General features: G+C 50.5%; 1 protein-coding gene and 1 pseudogene across 1 annotated transcript; one reads left to right on the plus strand and one right to left on the minus strand.

The window, feature by feature from the left end:
• Positions 1 to 1,214: 1,214 nt before the first annotated feature.
• LOC136516742 (alpha,alpha-trehalose-phosphate synthase [UDP-forming] 1-like) lies at positions 1,215 to 15,823 on the plus strand. Its single transcript, XM_066510226.1, has 18 exons — positions 1,215 to 1,536; positions 1,671 to 2,176; positions 2,304 to 2,401; positions 2,507 to 2,895; positions 3,613 to 3,727; positions 3,898 to 3,999; positions 10,754 to 10,904; positions 11,997 to 12,085; positions 12,331 to 12,379; positions 12,511 to 12,611; positions 12,713 to 12,900; positions 13,016 to 13,133; positions 13,539 to 13,718; positions 13,813 to 13,935; positions 14,011 to 14,098; positions 14,177 to 14,307; positions 14,402 to 14,500; positions 15,219 to 15,823. The coding sequence occupies exons 2-18, from the start codon at positions 1,690 to 1,692 to the stop codon at positions 15,633 to 15,635; spliced, it is 2,925 nt and encodes a 974-aa protein (XP_066366323.1). The 5' UTR covers positions 1,215 to 1,536; positions 1,671 to 1,689; the 3' UTR covers positions 15,636 to 15,823.
• A 2,493-nt stretch (positions 15,824 to 18,316) lies between these two features.
• LOC136515987 (uncharacterized) lies at positions 18,317 to 22,121 on the minus strand (annotated as a pseudogene).
• Positions 22,122 to 22,332: the final 211 nt, after the last annotated feature.

The following is a 22,332-nucleotide window of genomic DNA, read 5'->3' on the forward strand; positions in this document are numbered from 1 at the left end:
TCATCATCACATGTGTGAGCTTTGCAACATCTCCAAGCCATTTTCACCTTCATGGCATATGTTGCTCACACACATGTACCTGTGGACTAATCACATGTGTATCTCATATAAACACAATTAGTCCACCTAGGTTGTCACTCAATTACTAAAACCTACACAAGGACCTTTAGAGGGACAAAGAGCCTACAAAACGTATCATCTTGTTCGACATGAAAACAGCACGCACACCCCTACCTGGCGCGCCAACTGTCGACAGAATATCGTCAGCAGTCCTCCGAGGGGTATCTCATGAATGTAGATTGATCGGCGGAGATGCGTATAATCGAGAACAAGAAAGCAACAGAGACACAAGAGTTAGACAGGTCCGGGCCGTCGACGTGACGTAATACCCTACTCCTGTGGTCTGTTGGATTGTATTGGTTATCGTATGATATTACGTGTGTTTGGAGAGGGTCCCTGCCCGCCTTACATAGTCTGGGGGCAGGGTTATAAGTCGATTAGATCTAGGAGATAACTAAAAAGTAATAACAGATTACAGGAATCATGGGATCATACGTATCCTAACAAATCTCGTAGTATCTTTAGGATATCTTCCCGGTGTCTTGCGGGACGTGCCGAGCAGCGTCGTGCCCCGTAAGGCTTCGTCTTGTGGGCTAGGGCTGCCCCTAGGGGCACAGCCCATGTGATCTGTCGTGGGTATTTGGAGTCGTACCCCCATAATACCCCTTTAATAGTACGGTCAAAGGAAAAACAAAGTCTAAAGTACTCTGAGTGTCATTTCAACTCCAAATGATACTTAGAACTAGCCGTCCTTAACTTTGTCGTCCATCCTTTAAAAACCGAAACGAATTCTATCGACGGGGACATGAAAACCATAATTCCCCAATCAATTGACATTACCATGACCTAACTTAAATTGCCTCTACAAAATACACGTTAATCATAGTAATCTCGTGTCGTCATTAATCACTGAAATCCAACTAAGGACCTAGATGCTTGCAGGTTCCACAAGAGGGTGCCCTAAATGATGGTGTAGAAAATCTACTACGCTGCAAGACATCCATCTTTTGGTATAAGCAGCTTCTTCCATAATTAATCAACCTTTTAGGAGCAGTGCTTAATAGCTGTCTAGAAAATGTTTAAACTGAAACAAAGAGGCCGCCATGGCCATAACTCAAGCCAACAAGGGCATCATATAGCCAGCCTATAGCTGTACCGCAAAAACTTTGCGAGTCGCTCCCTCCGATAAAAGCCCCAGTCCCTCCATCCCACCTGCATATCACTCGCGTGCTCGCAAACAAGCGTCCGAGTTCGAGGCGTGGCAGCCCGTTTTGCATGTTGCGTTTGCATGCCGTAGCTCTGCCGGTGTTCCTCCCCTTCCGAACCCCTCGCCACCACCTCTCCGTCTCGTGATTCGAATCACTGCTCCCATTGCGAACGAGCCGCCACAGCTGTTGCCAGGCTCAAGCGAAGGAAGGGCTCGGGCTCCCAGACTGGCCGGCGCGATCGATCGGAGAGGCGGCGACTCGGGATCGGGTGAGTCGTCGTTTCATCTTCCGCTTCGTCCGAAACCCGCCTCCCTGCGTGATGGGTGGGCCTGCTTGGGTCCGCCTGTTGCCGCCTCGCTGTCGTCGTCGTCGCTCACCACGCGCGTCCGCCTAATGCTGCAGGCCGGGGGCGCGGCGGCGCATGAGCTCTGACGCCGCGGGGGGACAGCGCAGCAGCAACTGCACGAGGGGCGACGCGGCGGCGGCGGCGATGCCAACCTCATCGCCCTTTGTCGGCGACAGCAGCGGCGGCGCGGGCTCCCCGATCCGCGTCGACCGAATGGTCCGGGAGCACGGCCGCCGCTACGACATCTTCGCGTCGGACGCGATGGATACCGACGGCGCCGAGGCGGCGGCGGCTTCCGCGGGGGCCTTCGCGGTGGATGGGGTCCAGTCGCCTGGCCGTGCGTCACCCGCCAACATGGAGGATGCCGGCGGCGCGGCCGCTGGGCACGCCGCGCGACCGCCGCTCGCCGGCTCCCGCAGCGGTTTCCGCAGCCTCGGCCTCCGTGGCATGAAGCAGCGCCTCCTCGTCGTGGCCAACCGCCTGCCTGTTTCCGCCAACCGCCGCGGCGAGGACCAATGGTCTCTGGAGATCAGCGCCGGCGGCCTCGTGAGCGCCCTGCTTGGTAATTCCGAAATTTAATCTCCTCCCAAATGCGATGTGCCCTGGACCCTGCTGGAGACGCATGCAACGGAATTCTGCGCTGACAGCTAGTACCTTAGTTCATATGAAATTTTTTTCTGATGCTGAAGGCGTGAAGGACGTCGACGCAAAATGGATTGGCTGGGCGGGCGTCAACGTTCCAGACGAGGTTGGCCAGCGAGCCCTCACCAAAGCTCTTGCCGAGAAGGTTTGGTTGCAATTCCATATGTCATCTGGGTCAATAGAACAGTGACTTTTTGTCAGCACTCTGATAATCTGAGGCATTTTTTTGTTGATTGCTTGAACTTCTCAGAGATGCATACCAGTGTTCCTGGACGAGGAGATTGTGCACCAGTACTACAATGGGTACTGCAACAACATCCTGTGGCCGCTGTTCCACTACCTAGGACTACCACAGGAGGACAGGCTGGCAACAACGAGGAACTTTGAGTCACAGTTCGACGCGTACAAGCGTGCTAACCAGATGTTCGCTGATGTCGTGTACCAGCACTACCAGGAGGGGGATGTAATCTGGTGCCATGACTACCACCTCATGTTCCTGCCCAAGTGCCTCAAGGACCATGACATCAATATGAAGGTCGGGTGGTTCCTGCACACGCCATTCCCGTCATCAGAGATTTACCGAACACTGCCGTCCCGCTTGGAGCTGCTTCGCTCGGTGTTGTGTGCTGATTTAGTCGGGTAAGCATACCTATGGATTTCCTGTCGGCTGTCATGTTGAATTTGATTGTCAAACCTGAGAAGTTTAATTGGGTATCCTTTTTATTCTTGTTTTACTTAAAGTAACTTTATGACTTTGGTTCTGCTTTTTGTGCATGTTGCTCCCAACGTCCGAAAAAATCAGGTGTAATTGGGTCTTTTCCTTGTCCACTATAAAGTTACTCTCTGATCAGTGTATATATAGTTCATTGTTTTTTTTTTTTTGGGGGGGGGGGGGGGGGGGGAGGGGGGTCAGACAGCACAGCCAAGTGCTAGTATATTTATAACCTCCCAACAAAGTTTTAGAATATGAAATCAGGTGAAAATGAAGGTTCTAATTTGACAGCATGAAAAGGATTGCTTGCCAGTTCATTCACTGTATAACAGAGAAAGCGGTACTATAGATTGTGATGCTTTTGTTTTGTTTCTGTGACGTATTGCTATCATGGTAGGAATGTATTGGATCCACAATTTTGGTGATGTATTTTTTTTTAGTTTGAACTGATCTGACCTATGTATGAAGTTTGGTTTAAATTCAAAATCCTAAACCTATTTAGCAACTTTTAGTTTTCTGCAAATTTCCAAGAAATTTATTCAAGAAGCTCCAAGATTAAAAAAAATACAGGCCAATGCGTCGTATGAAATTATCAGTTTCATTTCTGTGAGTTATTTGATGGTGCTCTTATTATTTTTCTTCAGATTTCATACTTACGACTATGCGAGGCATTTTGTGAGTGCTTGCACTAGAATACTTGGACTTGAGGGTACCCCTGAGGGTGTGGAAGATCAAGGAAGACTAACCAGGGTCGCAGCGGTAAAAATCAAAACTGATGTTTTTACTTAAAGTGTATTGTAACCTTATTTCCATTACCTTGATAATTCCTTATGCACATTTCTTTGTCATGTTGATATTTATGAGTTATCCAAAACGTATGTGCGAAATGAGTGAATGATTCTTTTCATTCACTTGGCTGAAATCTTCAGTTTCCTATTGGGATAGACTCTGATCGTTTCAAGCGAGCATTGGAGCTTCCAGCAGTAAAAAGGCACATCAGTGAATTGACACAACGTTTTGCTGGTCGAAAGGTATGAAAACACTTGTCCTTTACTTACTCTAGAACGAACTTAAAATCCATTATTGTAAATGAAAACAAGTTCATCCATATATTTAGGTTTTACATGGAAAGATCTGTATCCAATTTTTTATTTATATAATTTTGAATTTTGAATATGGTCTTTCGAGTGTTTAATATTGTCGGCTAGCATGTGAGGATGACACTAGGAGTTGGGACAATTTTCTGGTTTATTTCTCACACAAATGTCATGTCAACCTGAGGGGTTGGGGATACATATTTATAGGCTGCTAGCCAGCCAAGCATATGCCAAGATGTTAGTCTAAGATGTTGTCCTAGATGTTGTCCTAGATGCTGTCCTAGATGCTAAGATGTCCTCCAGTCAAGGATGTTGTCCTTGATGGGCAGCAAGACCACCATGCTGCTGCAGCCCCACAAAGACCTACACAGAGACTTATCCATCATTCTCTCCCTAAGTCTTGTGCGTCGTCTTGTGGGAAAGTTGAACCATCCCGATCCTGGAGCAGAGCTCAAGGAACTTGATCCTCTCAAGAGGCTTGGTAAGCAGGTCGCAGGCTGGTCCTTGGTGTTGATGTAGCTTGCCTTGATGCTCCCTTCCTCCAAACAGCCTCGGATGAAGTGGTACCTCTTCAGGATGTGCTTACTCCGTTCATGGAAAACGGGGTTTTTTGCCAGGGCTAGAGCGGACTTGCTGTCCATCCTAAGCTCCACCGCTCTAGTGTCTCTGCCGAGGAGATCACCGAGCAGTCGAGCGAGCCAGAGCGCCTGAGTCGAAGCGGTGGAGGCCGCTATGTACTCGGCCTCGCAGCTGGACAGGGCCACCACCTGCTACTTGACTACTGCCAGCTAACGAGGCACTTGCCGAGGAGGAAGAGGACCCCGCTTGTGCTCTTGCTGGTGTCGATGTCGCCGGCGTGGTCACTGTCGCTGTACCCGACGAAGTGTGCCACCCCAAGGCACCTAGGGTAGTAGAGGCCGTGGTCGAGAGTCCCCGCAACGTAGCGGATGATCCTCTTCACAGCCTGCTGGTGCTCCGTCGTCGGTAGCTGCATGAACCGACTAACGTAGCCGACGGAGAATGCCAAGTCTGGCTGTGTGTGGGCAAGGTAGCGAAGGCTCCCCACAAGACGTCGGTACTGCGTAGCGTCCACCTCCGTCGTGCTGTCGTGGCTCAGCTTCAGCCTCTCCTCCATCGGAGTAAGAGATGGGTTGCAGTCGGTGAACCCAGCTAGCTCAACGACGCGCTTGGCGTAGGCGGTCTGTCGAAGCATGATCCCGGAGTCATCCTGGTGCACCTCGATTCCCAGGTAGAAGGAGAGAGGCCCCAGGTCACTCATCTGGAAGGTGACTTTCATCTCTTCCTTGAATGCCACCACCTTCGCATCCTTGGTGCCGGTGATCACCAAGTCGTCGACGTAGACACCCACCAGCAGAGCCATTTCATTCCACTGTCCCAGTCGGTAGATGGCTGCCTCGTGCGGGCTTTGCTCGAAGCCCTATCCCCTTTAGCGTGGAATCCAACTTGGCATTCCACGCCCTCGGTGCCTGCCGCAAGCCATACAGGGCCTTGCGCAGGCGGAGCACCTTGCCCTCCGTGCCGGGAATCACAAATCCCGACGGCTGGTGCACGTAGACCTCCTTCCTTCAAGTCGCCTTTAAGGAACGTCGACTTGACGTCCATGTGATGAACACGCCAGCCCTCCTGAGCAGCTAGCGCAAGGAGTCGCACATGACTCCATCCGTGCCACGGGAGCGAAGGCATCGTCGAAGTCGACCCCCTCCTGCTGCACGAAACCTCGTGCCACCAAGCGAGCCTTGTGCTTGACGATGGCGCCGGCTTCATCCCTCTTCAGCTTGTACAACCACTTAAGAGTGATCGCGCGGTGACCACGAGGAAGGTCAGCAAGCTCCCAGGTGTGGTTCTTCTCAACCGCATTCATCTCCAACTGCATCGCGGCGTGCCATGCCGCGTGTTTCTCGGCCTCAGCAAACGACCGAGGCTCGCCATCGTCACACGCAAGGTGCAACTGCGTCTCCAGGTCGTGAGGCACCAGTCCCGGCACCGGCTGGTCGCCGAGAAGGTTCTCCACCGTACGGTACCGCAATGGCTCGCCATCGTGGTACGCGTCGATTCGCTCCTCGTCGTGAGAGAGCGGAGTAGCAAGCTCAATCGGGCTGTGCTCGACACGAGCTGGTGTTGGAGTAGACGTGCCTGGAGAGGTGCCTGTCGGTGCTGGAGTGCGTGGTGCTGCCGGCTGTGGTGGAGCCGGCGAAGGACTCATCGCAGCCGAGGTTCTGACTAGAGAACGTGGTGCTGTCGGAGTAGCAGGCGCCGGGGTCGGTGGAGGCTCAGGGACTGGGGTAGACGCGCTCGTCGAAGAAGAGCTGCCTACTCCCCCAGCTCCCTCGAAGTGGATGTACTCGACAGTGAAGTCGTCGTACGTCGGAGCCGAGCCGTCGTCCCTCGCCTTGTCCCACGCCCATCCTCGCCCTTCGTCGAACACAACGTCGCGAGTCGTGCGCACACGGTGTCTTCGGGTCGAGGATGCGGTAGGCCTTCGAGCCCTCCACGTAGCCGATGAACACTCCCGGAGTGCTCCTGTCGTCGAGCTTGCTGATGTGGCCAAGCTCCTTGGCGAACGCGAGGCAGCCGAAGACCTGCAAATGGGAGACCGCCGGCTTGCGCCCATACCAAGCCTCGTACGACGTCCTGCCGTCGAGCGCCTTGGTAGGCGAGCGATTGAGGATGTAGACGACTGACACCATCGCCTCTCCCCAGAAGACAGCTGGCATCCCCCTCTGCTTGAGAATGGCCCGAGCCATCCCCACAACCGTTTGGTTGCACCGCTCGACGACGCCGTTCTGCTGCGGGCTGTACGGAGCGGAGTAGTGGCGCTGAATGCCCTCATCAGCGCAGTACGACGCGAATTCAGCCGTCGTGAATTCGCCGCCGTTGTCGGTGCGCAGCACGCGCAACTTGCGGCCGCACTCCGCCTCCGCAGCAGCCTGCGCGCGCCTGATGGCGTCCGCAGCCTCTCCCTTGCTGCCGAGGACCATCACCCACATGTAGCGGGAGAGGTCATCGACGAGCAGCAGGAAGTAGCGTCGTCCTCCCGGTGTGGCCAGTGTCACCGGGCTACACAAGCTCGAGCCTCTCCTTGGCTCGAAAGCTCGCCCACTGGGGAAAGGAGAGTCGCCTCTGCTTCGTCAACACGCAGACGTCGCAGAGCTGCTCCACATGGTCGAGGCACGGCAGGCCTCGCACCATCTCCATGGCACTAAGCCGCTTCAGGGCCTCGAAGTGAAGGTGCCCGAAGCGCTCGTGCCACTGCCACGCCTCGTCATCCCGACGAGCAACGAGACAGAGGGTTTGTGCCAACTGCACGTTAAGGACGTAGAGTCGATTTGCGCTTCTAGATACCTTGGCAAGAAGGCGGCGACGGCGATCCCAAATCCTCATGACTCCATCCTCAACCACCACGCGCGAACTGTTCTCATCCAGCTGTCCCAAGCTGATGATGGAGTTACTCAACGCGGGGATGTAGTAGACTCCGGTGAGCTGCCTGTGCTCACCAGGCACGGCGGTGAAGATGACGGAGCCGACGCCTTTGATATCCACGCCGGAGGAATCCCCAAACTTGACGGAGCCTCAGACGCTAGAGTCAAGCTCGGTGAAGAACTTCCGTCGACCGGTCATGTGATGGGTGGCACCGGTGTTGAGGCACCTCCCGTCAGTCTTGTCGTCGCCGGAGCCGTCGCCGAGGAGGGCGTGTGCTTTTGGCTCGTCAAGGTGGAGGAGAGCCGCTGCGGCCGGTGCCGTTGGAGGTAGCTCGATGCTTGCATGTGCCATGAACAGAGCCGGCTCCTCCCCCTCCGCCTGTGCGACGTGGGCCAAGGCGCGTCGTGGCTGTCGACAGTCCTTGGCCCAATGGCCAAGCTGGCCGCAGTTGCAGCAGGTGTCGTCTCGTGTCGGCTTGTGCTTGCCGGCGGCGCCGCCCTGGGCGCCTCCGCGGGCATCACCCTCGGCACGTCCTCGTGCCCCGGCCTGGGCGTCTCTGCGCGGCTTGCCACGCTTGCGGCCGCCTGTCGCGGAAGAAGGCTCCCCCTTCTTCCGGTCACCTTGGCAGGCAGCCCACTGCTCCCGAGTGAGAAGGAGCTTCCCGCCAGTGGTGATGGGCCCCGAGAGAGACTGTGGCTCATCGCTGTCGACGACCTTGAGGCGACCTATCGCCCCCTCGATCGACATCGTGGAGAGATCCAGCAAGGACTCGATCGAGCGAGCCATCTGCTTGTAATTCTCGGGGACGCAGCGGAAGAGCTTTTCGACAGCTCTCTCCTCGCCGTAGGTGTCATCGCCGAACTGCACCATCTTCTGCAACAGAGTGTTGAGACGGAGAGCAAAGTCATCAACGTCCTCACCTGGCTTGAAGGCCAGGTTCTCCCACTCCTTGCAAAGTGCCTGCAGTGTGGACTTGCGGGCGCGGTCGCTGCCGATGCGTGCCGCAGCGATGGCGTCACAAGCCTCCTTGGCAGTCCGCTTGTTGGTAAGCGAGAACTGCATCTCGGACGGGACTGCAGCCATGAGGGCATCCAGCGCCCGTCGATCCTGGTCGTAGTCGACGTCGCCGTACCGGACTGCCTACCACATGTGCCGCACCTGGAGCTTTACCCTCATCACCGCAGCCCACTCGACGTAGTTGGTCTTAATGAGGGTAGGCCACCCACCTCCGGGGCCGACGTCCCTGACAACAGCCTGGAGCCCGTGGTAATCACGGTACCGATCCGGGGAGAGAGAGCCACGCTGCCTGTGAAGGCCGCGCTCTCCATCGACCCGTTCGCCACCGTTGTCGTGCGCGCCTCCTCCACCGCCGTGTGCGCCTCCTCCAGGAGTGCCGCCGGCGCGTCCGCGCCTGTCTGGGCTGCCGCCGCGCTCGTGGGCGTGCGCGGCTGCCCACTGCGCCGCCCGCGCTCGCGCTGCCTCCCTCCCCAGCAGCTCGAGGTCCGCGTCGGCGCTGTCGTCAGCAGAAACAGAGCTGCTGATGCTGCCGCGCAGAGCCTCGACTTTTGCTGCTGCCGCACGCGCTGCATCCGCCGCCGCCGCTGCTTCCGCCTCCGCTCTAGCTGCTGCCAGCTCCGCCGTTGCCAGCCTCGACGCCCTTGCCACCGCCGCAGCGGTCTCTGCCGCCGCTCACTCGCGTTCCTCTGCCGCGGCAAGTTCGGCCTCCTGCCGACGCCGCGTGCTCGAGGCGACCGAGCGCTGAGACTGCCCTGCGGACATGACGCGCTACCAGGGGGCTGCTGCGTGGGGAGAGGACTGCTTCAGACGCGCAGAGGGAGAGGAGTGAGCAGGAGCGGCCAGAGCTGCTGCTCCCAGCTGGGGCTGTTGCGCGGCTGGGAAAGGAGATAAGCAGGAGATGCTCAGGCTACAGGATAGTACGGCTCCGATACCACTTGTTAGTCGCAAAATTCTTACTCTTGGTAGTAGCAGAATTCTTACTCTCATCGAGAGAGGATGACACTAGGAGTTGGGGCAATTTTCTGATTTATTTCTCACACAAATGCCATGCCAACCTAAGGGGTTGGGGATACATATTTATAGACTGCTAGCCAGCCAAGCATATGCTAAGATGCTAGTCTAAGATGCTGTCCTAGATGCTGTCCTAGATGTTAGTCCTAGATGCTGTCCTAGATGCTAAGATGTCCTCCAATCAAGGATGTTGTCCTTGATGGGCAGCAAGACCACCATGCTGCTGCAGCGCCACAAAGACCTACACAGAGACTTATCCATCAGCATGAGGAATTCACGGTAATCCTTTGATAAATGCAAAATGGTATCTCTGGTTATGACTTGTTATTAGGATAAGGATTTGTTATGTATGGTGCCCAAGAATACAAGCCATTTGAATTGTTGCAGTTTGCTTCTAGGTGACAATAATGAAATTTCAAACCTCTGAAGAATAAATACCATATCAGTCTGAAGCTTTATACTACCTCTGGTCTCAAAAACATGTCGCTTATGACAATATTTGGTCAAAACTTTAAAACTACAAACATCATTAACTTTCTTGGAGACATGTTGGATATTTTTGTAGATATGTATTAGAAAAACACTTGCAAAATATCATAAATTTGAAGGACTTTAAGAATGTATTCTAGAAGGTATTAGTGGCCAAAGGTATGCATCAAAGACCTTGCAAAGTCAAATGTTACAAGTTTTTGTGACTGGAGGTAATATGTAAATAACTGTACTGATAAATAGCTGGTCAATAACCTGTGGACTGTGGTTATAGCTGAGTGGTGGTGTGGTACTACATTTCCCTGCATTTTATATTGATAAGCAGGCGGTGTTTCTGCTATGCTCACTAAAACATGTATTATTTACTCATCGGTTTAACATACCATGCACTCTACAGTACTGTGGGTGCTGAATGCCCTGGAAGTCTCATCTTTTTTTTTCTTGTCTAATGCTAGCTGATCACCACCTCTCTTGGTGACAGGATACTGCTACTGATTTTCCTTTTATTCTGCTTAGTTCTACCTTGTATGTTTTAGTAGTTTTAAGTACTCGTCAGTTACTACTTTTCTAAATCCTCTTGCCATCACTATTTTTTTTTTACCTTTTTCCCCCTTCATGTACGTTATTGTTACCTCTGTAACTCATTCAACTTTGAATTTTGCCTTTTTTGCTGGCATTGAATATATTGTTGTTCCTTCATATAGTTTTGTGTTCCTTGCTAATGTGATAGGTAATGCTTGGTGTTGATCGACTTGACATGATTAAGGGAATTCCACAAAAGATTTTGGCCTTTGAAAAGTTTCTTGAGGAAAACCCAGACTGGAACGACAAAGTTGTTCTACTGCAGATTGCTGTGCCAACAAGAACTGACGTCCCTGAGTGTATGAGCACTTTCTGTGTTCTCCCCTTCATTTGCTAATACTTAATGCAAGTCTGCAAGCATGTGTGCAGCATAGAAGTTTCAGAAATATGATTTGCTTACTTGCATGAGTTCTTAATTTACAGCTTGATATCTTCTATATGAAATAAAATTCCCTTTTCAAGTCAGTTGCAGTGAAATTATATTATTGTCATAGGAGGCTTTATTTGGGTATTTATTTATTGCATCTTGTTTAAAGTTTCGGCTGTACAATATCCATGTTTACTCCTCTGAATAATGAGACAGACAATCCTACAACAGTTTTTTTAATGCTACTGCATTCTTTATATTTTGTAAAGAGCTTATTCAACTTTCACATTCTGAATCGTAAGCTCTAGTGATTTAATTAGTGCAGACATTAGAGTTCTGAAAGATTCCGTGTGCTTAAAATGTTTTGACTCTTGGGGATGCAGTGTCGTCCTCACAAGGGTGTTTTCAGCGACTTACATAGGGCTACTGCACTAGATTAGTGGTTAAATAACATGTGTTACATGCATAATGATCTATTCCCTTTATTAGATGAAAAATTAGTGTGGTCCTAGAGTATCTGCAATTTCTACTATGTTTGTCTAAAAAAAACATGTCCACAATATTACATTTTTATTAGCTTTCACAGAAACCTTTGTGGATATCCAAAACAAATGTGACCAGATGAAGCACTTTGTATGCTGCGTGCAAAAAATTTTTTATTATATTTATGTTAATGAATGTCTCTATAATTGTGTTTCATGCATACTTGGTCAAATTTTTAGGTTGTCTACAACTTAACGAACCCACGTATTTGTTTGTGGTTGGTTATTATTTATATATAAAGAATAAGTCTTATTAGTAATCAGTAATCACTTTTGCTAGGTGTGCTATGTATCCCATAGCACCACTTCTTTTCAAAATGGGTATAATGCTCTTTGAGAACCTTGCTTTGGGAGAAATAGATTAACATATTGCTTTACAATTGATTTTTGCTGGTTTTGTGCCATACTGTTATTTATCTGTTCTGCAAGTTCAACAGGATTGTTTTTTTAATCACTGAATAACTAGTTATTATGATCTGCAGATCAAAAGCTAACGAGCCAAGTGCATGAAATTGTTGGGCGCATAAACGGTCGATTCGGAACGTTGACTGCTGTCCCTATTCATCATCTGGTAGTTTTCACACTTCCCATTGCTGCCTCCATATCTGTCTTAGGACCTAACTTTTCTTAAGCATTATACCACATCTGCTGTTCAGAAGGCACTACCCGTTTGTAAGGTTCTAATTTTGTAGAACTGGCATTATCTGATCTGCTGTTCTAAGTATTACAAATAAGTATCAATGTTTTAACACCTTGCATAAAAAGAGCTTCAATGCATCTTCTTTACAAGAATCTGAAACGATGTGTTCCTTGCAGGACCGATCTCTTGATTTCCATGCCTTGTGTGCTCTTTATGCAGTCACTGGTAATCATTAAAACTCTATTTATACTGACATTTGGGCAGATGTGTTTTCTTCCACTTCAGTATACCTGATTTACACCATAGTTTTAATGGATTTTTTTATTCCTATGTTAATTTTCACTGTTTTTGTTCAGATGTTGCTCTTGTAACATCACTGAGAGATGGGATGAACCTTGTGAGCTATGAGTACGTTGCATGCCAAGGGTCTAAGAAAGGAGTTCTGATACTTAGTGAGGTAGCTGACCGATTATGCATGCCATATATTTTTTTTTTGGGGGGGGGGGGGGGGGGGGGGGATGTTTTATTTATTTATTTTTGCTATTACTGCAATTTCAGTTTGCTGGGGCAGCCCAATCACTTGGAGCTGGCGCCATTCTAGTAAACCCTTGGAATATTACAGAAGTTGCAGACTCAATAAGGCATGCTTTAATGATGCCATCCGATGAGAGAGAGAAACGCCACAGGCACAACTATGCTCATGTCACAACTCACACGGCTCAAGATTGGGCTGAAACTTTTGTATTGTGAGTTTCTCATTTCCAGTAGCCCAGTTTGTCATTTGATGGACCAAGTCCCTTCGGTTATAAATTTGTTTGCCACTCAAGTTTTCTGATGATTATCATTTTCTTTTTCATGTAGTGAGCTAAATCACACGGTTGCTGAAGCACTACGGAGGACAAGACAAGTTCCTCCTGGTCTTCCTAGTCAAACAGCAATCCAGCAATATTTGCGCTCTAAAAATCGTCTGCTCATATTGGTAATACTATATTCTTATTGTATACTTGATAGTTGTGGAGATCTTTTTTCATCATGTTGACTGGGCGTTCTAGTTAAAAAATGGCTCACTTGTATCTGGTAGCAACTTTACTCTCTGTAGAGTCGCTTTGAACAGTCCCATCTTTTGCTCTTATATGCAGCTACTGTCTTCACTCTGGTTGTTGCCTTACATTTTCTGGTAGACTAGATCATCATGACACATTTGTGGCATAATAAGCCTCCAGTGTTTTTTACATTGCTATAAGAATCGAGTAAAATTCTCAGTTTCGAATTTCCATAAGGCTTCAGGACCCTTGCACTTCCAACTACTTTATGAGTCACATTCACCGTTGTTTGACAGTAACAAGTTCAGCAATTCGTGTTATTTATACATGACTGGATGTAGGGTTTCAATTCAACATTGACCGAGCCAGTTGAATCCTCTGGGAGAAGGGGTGGTGACCAAATCAAGGAAATGGAACTCAAGTTGCATCCTGACTTAAAGGGTCCTCTGAGAGCCCTCTGTGAGGATGAGCGGACTACAGTTATTGTTCTTAGTGGCAGTGACAGGAGTGTTCTTGATGAAGTAATACTCAAAGCAGACCTGTCTGTTATTTTAGGTTTGATCGATTGACCTTTACATTTTCCAATAGAACCAACACATCTTTCCATGTGTACAGAATTTTGGAGAATTTAAAATGTGGTTGGCGGCAGAGCATGGGATGTTTTTACGCCCGACTTATGGAGAATGGATGACAACAATGCCTGAGCATCTGAACATGGATTGGGTTGACAGCGTAAAGGTGTGTCTGTTTCATGAATAATCTTCTGTTGCGTCAAATTAATATCAAGCTTCTGATATCTTTTTTTTTCTCCAGCATGTTTTTGAATACTTTACAGAAAGAACCCCAAGATCCCATTTCGAACATCGTGAAACATCATTTGTGTGGAACTACAAGTATGCTGGTAAGTGTTGATCTTCCGAGCATTCTTTTTAAAGAAGGTCTGTGCAGTAACATTTTATTTCCACCTTCTATTTCAAAGATGTTGAATTTGGAAGGCTACAAGCAAGAGATATGCTGCAGCACTTGTGGACAGGTCCGATCTCAAATGCAGCTGTTGATGTTGTTCAAGGGAGTCGGTCAGTTGAAGTTCGGTCTGTTGGAGTTACAAAGGTCAGTGGTGCTGTATGATGGTTGGTGACGGTAGATGGTTTTCTCCATGTTAGCCTAGTTGAGGTTTTACAGATCATTTGTCTCCTTTCTATAGGGTGCTGCAATTGATCGTATTTTAGGGGAGATAGTTCACAGCAAAAACATGGTTACTCCAATTGACTGTGTCCTGTGTATAGGGCATTTCCTTGGGAAGGTAATTTTCCAACGCTTCACGTTCTTGCTCTGATCTTATTTTTAGTTCTGTAGATAGGATAAAGAAACTTACGAATGAAGAAATGAAAGGTTTTAGAACATTCAAAATGCATTTGTTTTTAATGCCAACGAGACGGATGTCGACTCAATTAGAAAATTCAGTATTTATGGTTTTTTCATGTGAAAATTGAAATATGCATGGATCAAGGTCAAACTGTCAAAGGGAAGGTGGGAACTGTATCTTTCCTCTCGTTTACTGGCGCAACTATGGTAAAATTGTAAAATACCCTGTTACCCCTATTTACAAATCATTTTTGGGATAGGTTATGTCAAAGAACCATCAATGTTCATATAAAACATTAAGTTTGATACTGTTACGTTAATGAAAATTTTGAGCCACTAATGGAAAGCATCCTCGTCAATCTTGTAATCCAACAATACAAAATGAGTATAGTAGTCTGAATGACTAGACAGAGTCTCTGTGGATATTCTTCCGAGCAAAATTGAGGAGCTTTCTGTATGGATTCCACATGTTTCCTTCCGATTGTTAAACGCTTTGAATATCATCCATCTGTTCGTTCAAAACAATAATGTCCATCTTTTAAGTACATGCTGTAGGAATTCTTGTTTAAGTTTGTTCATGTAATACTATACTGATGATTCTTGATTTACGATTTCTGTGCCTATTCTTTTCGACTTCGGTCTTGTTCGTGTTTCAGGATGAGGACATCTATGTCTTTTTTGATCCCGAGTACCCTTCTGAATCCAAAACAAAACCAGAGGGTGGCTCAGCTTCACTTGACCGGAGGCCGAACGGAAGGGCACCATCGAATGGCAGGAGCAACTCCAGGAACCCACAGTCCAGGACACAGAAGGCGCAGCAGGCTGCATCCGAGAGGTCATCCTCATCAAGCCACAGCAGCGCAAGCAGCAACCACGACTGGCGCGAAGGGTCCTCGGTCCTTGATCTCAAGGGCGAGAACTACTTCTCCTGCGCCGTCGGAAGGAAGCGGTCCAACGCCCGTTACCTGCTGAGTTCGTCAGAGGAGGTTGTCTCCTTCCTCAAGGTGCTGGCAACGGCAACAGCTGGCTTCCAGTCCAGCCGTGCTGATTACATGTTCTTGGATAGGCAGTAAATAGATTGGTGGAGCCTCCGGGCTTTACCAGAGAAGCACCTTGGGAAAAAAATATTCATTCCTCATATGCGCGACAGAGTTACACCCGTAGCTAGTCAGCGTGCTGTACAATCCTGTACAAAATTTATGCTCGTGATAAAACTGCGAGAGGAGAGCAAATGGGAAAGGATAAAGGGGTTTAGAGTTTCGTTGCTTCTGGTATGATATTAAATCGTTCGCCGGCTTTTGATTTCTCATTACGATTTTTTTAGATTGCGCTTTTGAACTGGTTTGCTACAGTTCTTCTGAAATACTCCTGCGCAATGAGGCCACATCTCTCTCTCTTTTTTTTTTTTTTGGTCTTACCTACTTATTACTAGTTACCCACATCCAGACTAGTATTAGAGACTGAAATCTTGTCTGGATGCATGCTTTAGAGAAGGTGATGTTGAAAGGAGGTTTGTTGCAAGTTGCAACGTGAGGCTGGGCAGGGATTGCAGGCCCTGACGGAATCAACTTGCACGGGATCGGAGAAAGCTACAAATATACAGCCTGTTTATTTCGGCCAGCGGCGGACCCAGAAAATATTTTAAGGAGACTAAACAACATTTCTGTTCTCAGCCTCCCTACACAAGAGGTTCCACTGCTGCGATATGGGTAGGGGAGCTTGAGCCCTCCGCGCCCACCGCTGTGTCCGCCCCTGATTTCGGCTGAAACGATCGTGGATTATAAGCTAGAAGTACTGCTGGCTAGTTTGATGTGAGAGAAAAATACTGTTGAAGCTTATAATCCACAATCATATAAGCCGAAACGAACATGCTGAGACTAATGCAGCTCATGCAAGCAATGTGCCATCTCAATCATGAGAGCTCCTGCCTGGAATGGGTGGCTTGATCCGTGGGGCTCCTCTCCAAATCCCAACCGCATTCCTGAATTACTTGGTCAGACAAGCCACGGGCCTTCATGATTGCATATCCATTTCAGCAATGCGGTTTTGGCATTTCTTATGTGCTCGCTTCCGTCACTTGATAATCTCACCCAACTCCTCCAGTCGAGCTCATCCCTTAAAACCGGGTATTATTTATTTATAAGTATATATACAAAAACGATTCTTGCAAACAAAGAACTCCCGGGTCCAAATTCCCGGTGGTACCTCAACGAATCCCTCCAAAAATCGCTGAATTTTTTCAGTGACGCTAGCTGACATTTCTGAATTAGCATAAACTTCACATAGTTAAGGCGGTGTTTAAATCCAGGGGATAAAGTTTAGCGGTGTTATATGAGAGTGTTCGGATAGTAATAATAAAACAAATTACACAAGTCCTTAGTAATCTACGAGACGAATTTATTAAACCTAATTAATCCGTCATTAGCATATGTTTACTGTAGCATCATATTGTCAAATCATGGGCTAGTTAGGCTTAAAAATTCATCTCGTAAAGTAGTCTCAATCTATATAATTAGTTATTTTTTAGTCTATATTTAATACGTTATACCTGTGTTAAACATCTGATGTGATAGGAGAAACTTCCTAATTCGAAAACTCACGTTAACAACCACGGGCGATCGTCACATGATTTGCCAGTTTGCAAGCGCGGATATTAACTGGGCGGAAATGAAATGGCATGAAGAGTGTCCCGTACGTCACGTCAGGGTGGGGCAGCCAGAGGCCCAGAGCAGCGCCCCCTCCCCCGTCCGACGCGGGTTCTCTTCTCTTACAGACATAAAATGCTCCGGCTACTCGCGTAGCAAGATTCCCCAGCTGCCGAGGCGGATGGAGGAGGAGGAGTTCCAAGAAGCCGACGTCCTGTGGCCATGGCCAGACACGCCGCCGCCATCGCCGGAGGAGGAGGGGAGCTACGACTACGACCTGCCGGCGGCGGCTCCCGAGCTGTACCAGTACGATGCCGCCGTCGTCGTCGCCTTCTCGTGCGAACCGTTCAGCGAACCAGCTGCCTCGTGGAACGCGACCTCGACGAGCTCCACGTTGAGCGCCCTCCTGTCATCCGACTGGTCTGACGACGGCGGCTTCTTCCTCTCTGGCGCTTCCACCGTTTCTGCCGCCGGGCTCGAGCTCGACGCGACGGAGGAGTTCCTGGAGGCGGACGTGCTGTGGCCGGACACCGACGCCGACGACGAGGCGGAGGACGACGAGTTTTTCTGGCGGCGGCGTCGTTCCCGTCATATAGAGGAGGCCGCCGCGTCGGCTGCGGCCGCTGTTTTCTGCGGTAAACGTGAAGGGTGCAGCGGGCCTTTGGCGGCGTCGTCTCCGATCGATATCCCCATGGTCACCAGAGGTGCCGCCGCCGCGCGTCGCCGTCGGCCGTGAATCCGTGACGGCGCATCGTCGTTGCTTGTTGGTACTAGCACGCGTTCAGCGCGTTGATCGATGCGCTCGTTTTCCGCCGTGATGATTATAGCTTTGCTCGTTTTTCGATGTCGCTGTGTATAGGAAATGTGTGGAGAGGTGCCGAGATCGGGATCGGAGCGCAGTAAGATTTCCTAGTCTTTTTTGGCGACCAAAAAAATGTTATTGTCCTATTAGTTCTCGCGTGGTGTCACTTAGATCCATAAACTCTTAAATCATACTTTCTAGCACCCTAATATTGTTTAAGTATACCACTTAGGTCTATAACTCATCAGATCAAGGTTTTCGCTGACGTAGCATCACAGAGCGCACGTGAGCCGCGCGTGAGCCTGGTTTAGGGCGTGCAAATAAGCAGAGAGGCCCCCACGCAGCTCAGGCAGCCATCCGCGCCGGCGCAGCCGCACGTCGAGACCAGCTGCAGGGCCGCGACCAGCAGCTCGCCGAAGAGGCGCTTCACCTACGCCGCCAGGCCGATGCCGTCGGGGTGCTTGTCGTACAGCAGCAGGACCCTAGGCGCCCTGTCACCACAATCACCCGGAGCTCCGCTCCCGCGCGCCGCGGCGGCAGCGCACCGCGTCCCGAGGTCAGAGGCGGCGCACATCATGCGTAGCGGCAGGACGCCAGACGCCGCGTGCACGCCGCCGTCGAACCCCAACCCTCTTTGCTCCACGGCCGCCCTCACCGCCACGGGAACGCTCACCTAGACCGCTTGCGTGTGGAAGGAGTAGGGAGGCAGGTCCAGCTCGATGCTGTCGGACATCTGGTCGTTCGATTTCCATATCCTGTCGAACCTCACCCATTCCGTCGTCACCCTGCAATCGCTTGATTGAGCAGTTGCCCTGGGCGATGATGATGATGATGCAGTTTCATCACCGGCAGTTCCATCGCCATGGCCGTCGTCTTGGAGGATGTTGATCTCGGTGACGTCATGAACTCTAGTGTGGTACTTGAGATCAGCTGCTGCTCGGCAGTACGCCATCCTCGTCGACAGATCCAACTGCTCGACCAAGTAGCTGACGCCCTGGTGCATGTACACGGCGCCTTCATGCACCTAGAAGAAAGCCTTGCTCTCCTCGATCTCTCAGGGTCACCATGGCACCGTCCATGCTAGGACCAAAGTGCCTAGCGTCGTGCTCCGGGCACAGCGGCTTCTCAAAAGCGGCGTAGGCGAGGTGCTGCCCTAGGACCTTGCGGTTGCGAGAGTCGACGTGGCAGTGCTCCATCGGCTTGCCGAACAGCTTGTGCGGGAAGCTCATGAAGTACTGGTCCAGCGCGCCGTCGAGGCCGACATAGATGGCGATGGACGTACCCGCCGCGGTACACGCAGATGGTGTCTGTGAGCTTCGCCGAGGTCTCCTCGAGGATCTCACGTGCGCGCGCCAGCACGGCCTCGTAGAGCTTCCTCGTCTTGCAGAAGGCGATGCACCGGAGCCCGTGCTGGACCATCTCGGCGAAGAGATGGGAGACCTCCTGCGCTGCGCTCAGGCACCTCCCTTGCCTTGACACCGACGGGTTCCACAGGAGGAAGTGCTTGGGCCCGCAAGGGCTGCCGTCGTTCTGCACGAGCTCGACGTCGTCAGCGTCCAGGCCGGCGAGCTCCGTGACATGCTCCCGGGGGTTCTCCAGTGTCGCTGTGCAGGATATGAAGGTCGGGTGGCTCCCGTAGACATCCGCGCACACGTGCTTCAGCCGTCGGAGGATGAGCGTGGTGTGGCAGCCGAAGGCGCCCCTGTAGGAGTAAGCCTCGTCGATAACGACGTACTCGAGGTTGGACAGGATCCGCCGGAACTGCGCGTGGCATGGCAGGATCGAGACGTGCAGCATGTCCGGGGTGGTGATGAGCAGCCTCACGCCGTCCCTGATCCTTGCGCGGTGTTTCATCGGGGTGTCGCCGTTGTAGATGCTGACGACGTTGCCGAGGTCGTCGGCGCCCTTCACCATCCCCCGTAGCGTCTTGAGCTGGTCCTGCGCCAGCGCCTTGTTTGGGAAGATGTAGAGCACGCACGACGCCACGGCGGGACGTGAGATGGACTCCAGCACAGGCACATTGTAGCACAGCGACTTGCCGCTAGTCGTGGAGGTGGACACCACCACGTGCTTGCTCTTGCCGGACGTGGAGGTGGCGGAGGCGATGGCCTAGGCCTGGTGGCTGTACAACCTCATCACTCCGATGGCCTTGAGCGCCTCCCTGGTGGGTTGCGAGAGGTGGGACGGGAGCGGGCAAAAGGACGCCTCGCTGTCGGGGATCTCCTGGACGTGCTTGATCTGGCCGTGCTTCCCGAGCCCCTGCTTGAGGTGCTCCATCATCCGAGCAGGTCCAGCGGCTCCACACCGTGGCAGTAGAAGGACGGCGAGGCCGGGTCATGGACGATCACCCTGGTGATCTTGGCGTACACATCCTCCCCGCGCCACATCGAAGATGAAGAAAACTTACACCTTTTGGTCGCGGGGAACACAGAGGGGCCGGCGCGTGGGTTCGGATTGGCGCTCGCCGTCGGCAGCGCGGCGGGCTTGGCGGTGAAGGGGATGAGGGAGACGAACTCGCCTCAGGCGAGTGAGAGGTTGGCGAGCTTGTCGTCTAGGAGGAGCTTGCCGCCGAGGAGGAAGAGGTGGAAGGTCGGGGTGGCCTGCGCGGGCGGGAAGCAGACACGCAGCGCTGCCTTAAGGTCCCGCACGGAGGCCGTGGCGGGCAGGCGCACGGACGTAGCGCGGCCGTCGAGCGCGCGCACGGGGAGGACCACCGAGCGTTGCTACGCCGCCATTACTGATGCCTACGCACGTCTGACGACGAATCGAAGGGGAAATGGAGGATACGAAAAGAACTAGGGGCCTCTCTGCTTATTTGCACGCCCCAAACCAGGCTCACGCGCGGCTCACGTGCGCTCTGTGGACGCCACGTCGGCAAAAATCTTGATATGATGAGTTATGGACCTAAGTGGCATATTTAAACAACATTAAGGTGCCAGAAGTACGATTTAAAAGTTTGTGGACCTAAGTGGCACTACGCGACAAGTTCATACGATGCATATACCTCTCTTTTTTTTTAAAGAACGTGTCTGAGCGAGAGGAGTCCCTGTTAGTTCCTTCTGCATTTTATTTTGGAATAAAATGCAGACTAGGGTCTTGAAGTTTTGAGTGAATAGCAATCATGAGCGAAATGTAATCAAGGCTCTTACAAAAGAACCGAAGCACCTGCATATTACGAATAAAAAAATGCATGATGTTTCTTGTGTTCCGATCTTTGGTGCTCTGGAAAGCATAAATGCCTCCGCATATACTCCTTCCGTCCTGGTCGCTTCCTGATAAACAACTTCAACTAAATATATATATAAATATTAATATTTATAGTATATAATTAATATCATTAGATATTTCATTGAATTTATTTTTATAATAAATTTATTTAAAGATATAAATGTTGCATATATTTTTATAAATTCAGTTAAATTTATGACACGAAAATAAAAAAACGACAGTTATCTAGAGACGGAGGAGTACTTGGCAAGAGCACGGTGCAATGGGCGCGTGCATCCGCTTGCAGTATCAATGCATTAGGCATGAGGAACATATATGATGGGTGTCATATATGCCAAATGTTGAACTTTAATTGAGCTTTGCTCATTTATATTCAATCATATCAATATACATCAAGATCCATAAAAAATGCTAGGTGCTACGTATAAATTAAATATATAATCCCATATATACTAAATTGGCTAGTATATATATAGACGTGGCTTTTGCATGTACCTGTTGTAATGTTAAAAATAGCGGTAATTCTAGGAAGCGGGCGTCCGTTCGTCGGGACACTCTCTTGCTGGCCACGACACCAGTCCAACTACCGCCTCTTATCTGCTCGTCTACTCGCCTCGCAACCGTTCTAAAAAAAACTCACCATAGCGTCGCGACAGCGCTCCGCCACGCCGCCTCGGCGACCGCGCTCTCCACCACACCTCCGCTCCACCGGCTAGCATCTCCACCGCGCCCAAGCACGCCAGCCAGTCTTCCTCCCTCTCCCTCCCGCCCGCCACGGCCTTCTCCAGCGCGCGGACCCGCCGCGGCCTTCTCCACGGAGCAGCGAGCTCCGCGCCACCAGTGAGCTCTACACCGGTGAAAACCACACTCCGACGGGCCTCCATTTGCAAGCAGCAAAGAGATGTTGCTCTGAAAGAGCATGTTGCAAGCCTATGTTTCAGATGTTTCATAGGTATGTTGTAAGTGTTTTTATATGAATGTTGCAAAGTAGATTGGGATGTTGCATATGTTGCAATGGTTGTACACATATATTGTAAGCTTCTGTTCCTATGGTTTCATCTATTTTTTCAGGCGTACTTTGCAAGTGTGTTTATT

This window comes from Miscanthus floridulus, chromosome 17 (genome assembly GCF_019320115.1).
Source record: "Miscanthus floridulus cultivar M001 chromosome 17, ASM1932011v1, whole genome shotgun sequence".
Lineage (NCBI taxonomy): Eukaryota > Viridiplantae > Streptophyta > Magnoliopsida > Poales > Poaceae > Miscanthus > Miscanthus floridulus.

Bases quoted from the DNA above. Each gene is read 5' to 3' on its own strand.
- LOC136516742 (XM_066510226.1), top strand. From the start codon at position 1,690: ATGAGCTCTGACGCCGCGGGGGGACAGCGCAGCAGCAACTGCACGAGG. The intron at 4,000-10,753 runs GTATGAAAACAC...CTAATGTGATAG, and splicing joins AACGTTTTGCTGGTCGAAAG to GTAATGCTTGGTGTTGATCG. The intron at 14,099-14,176 runs GTAAGTGTTGAT...TCTATTTCAAAG, and splicing joins GTGGAACTACAAGTATGCTG to ATGTTGAATTTGGAAGGCTA.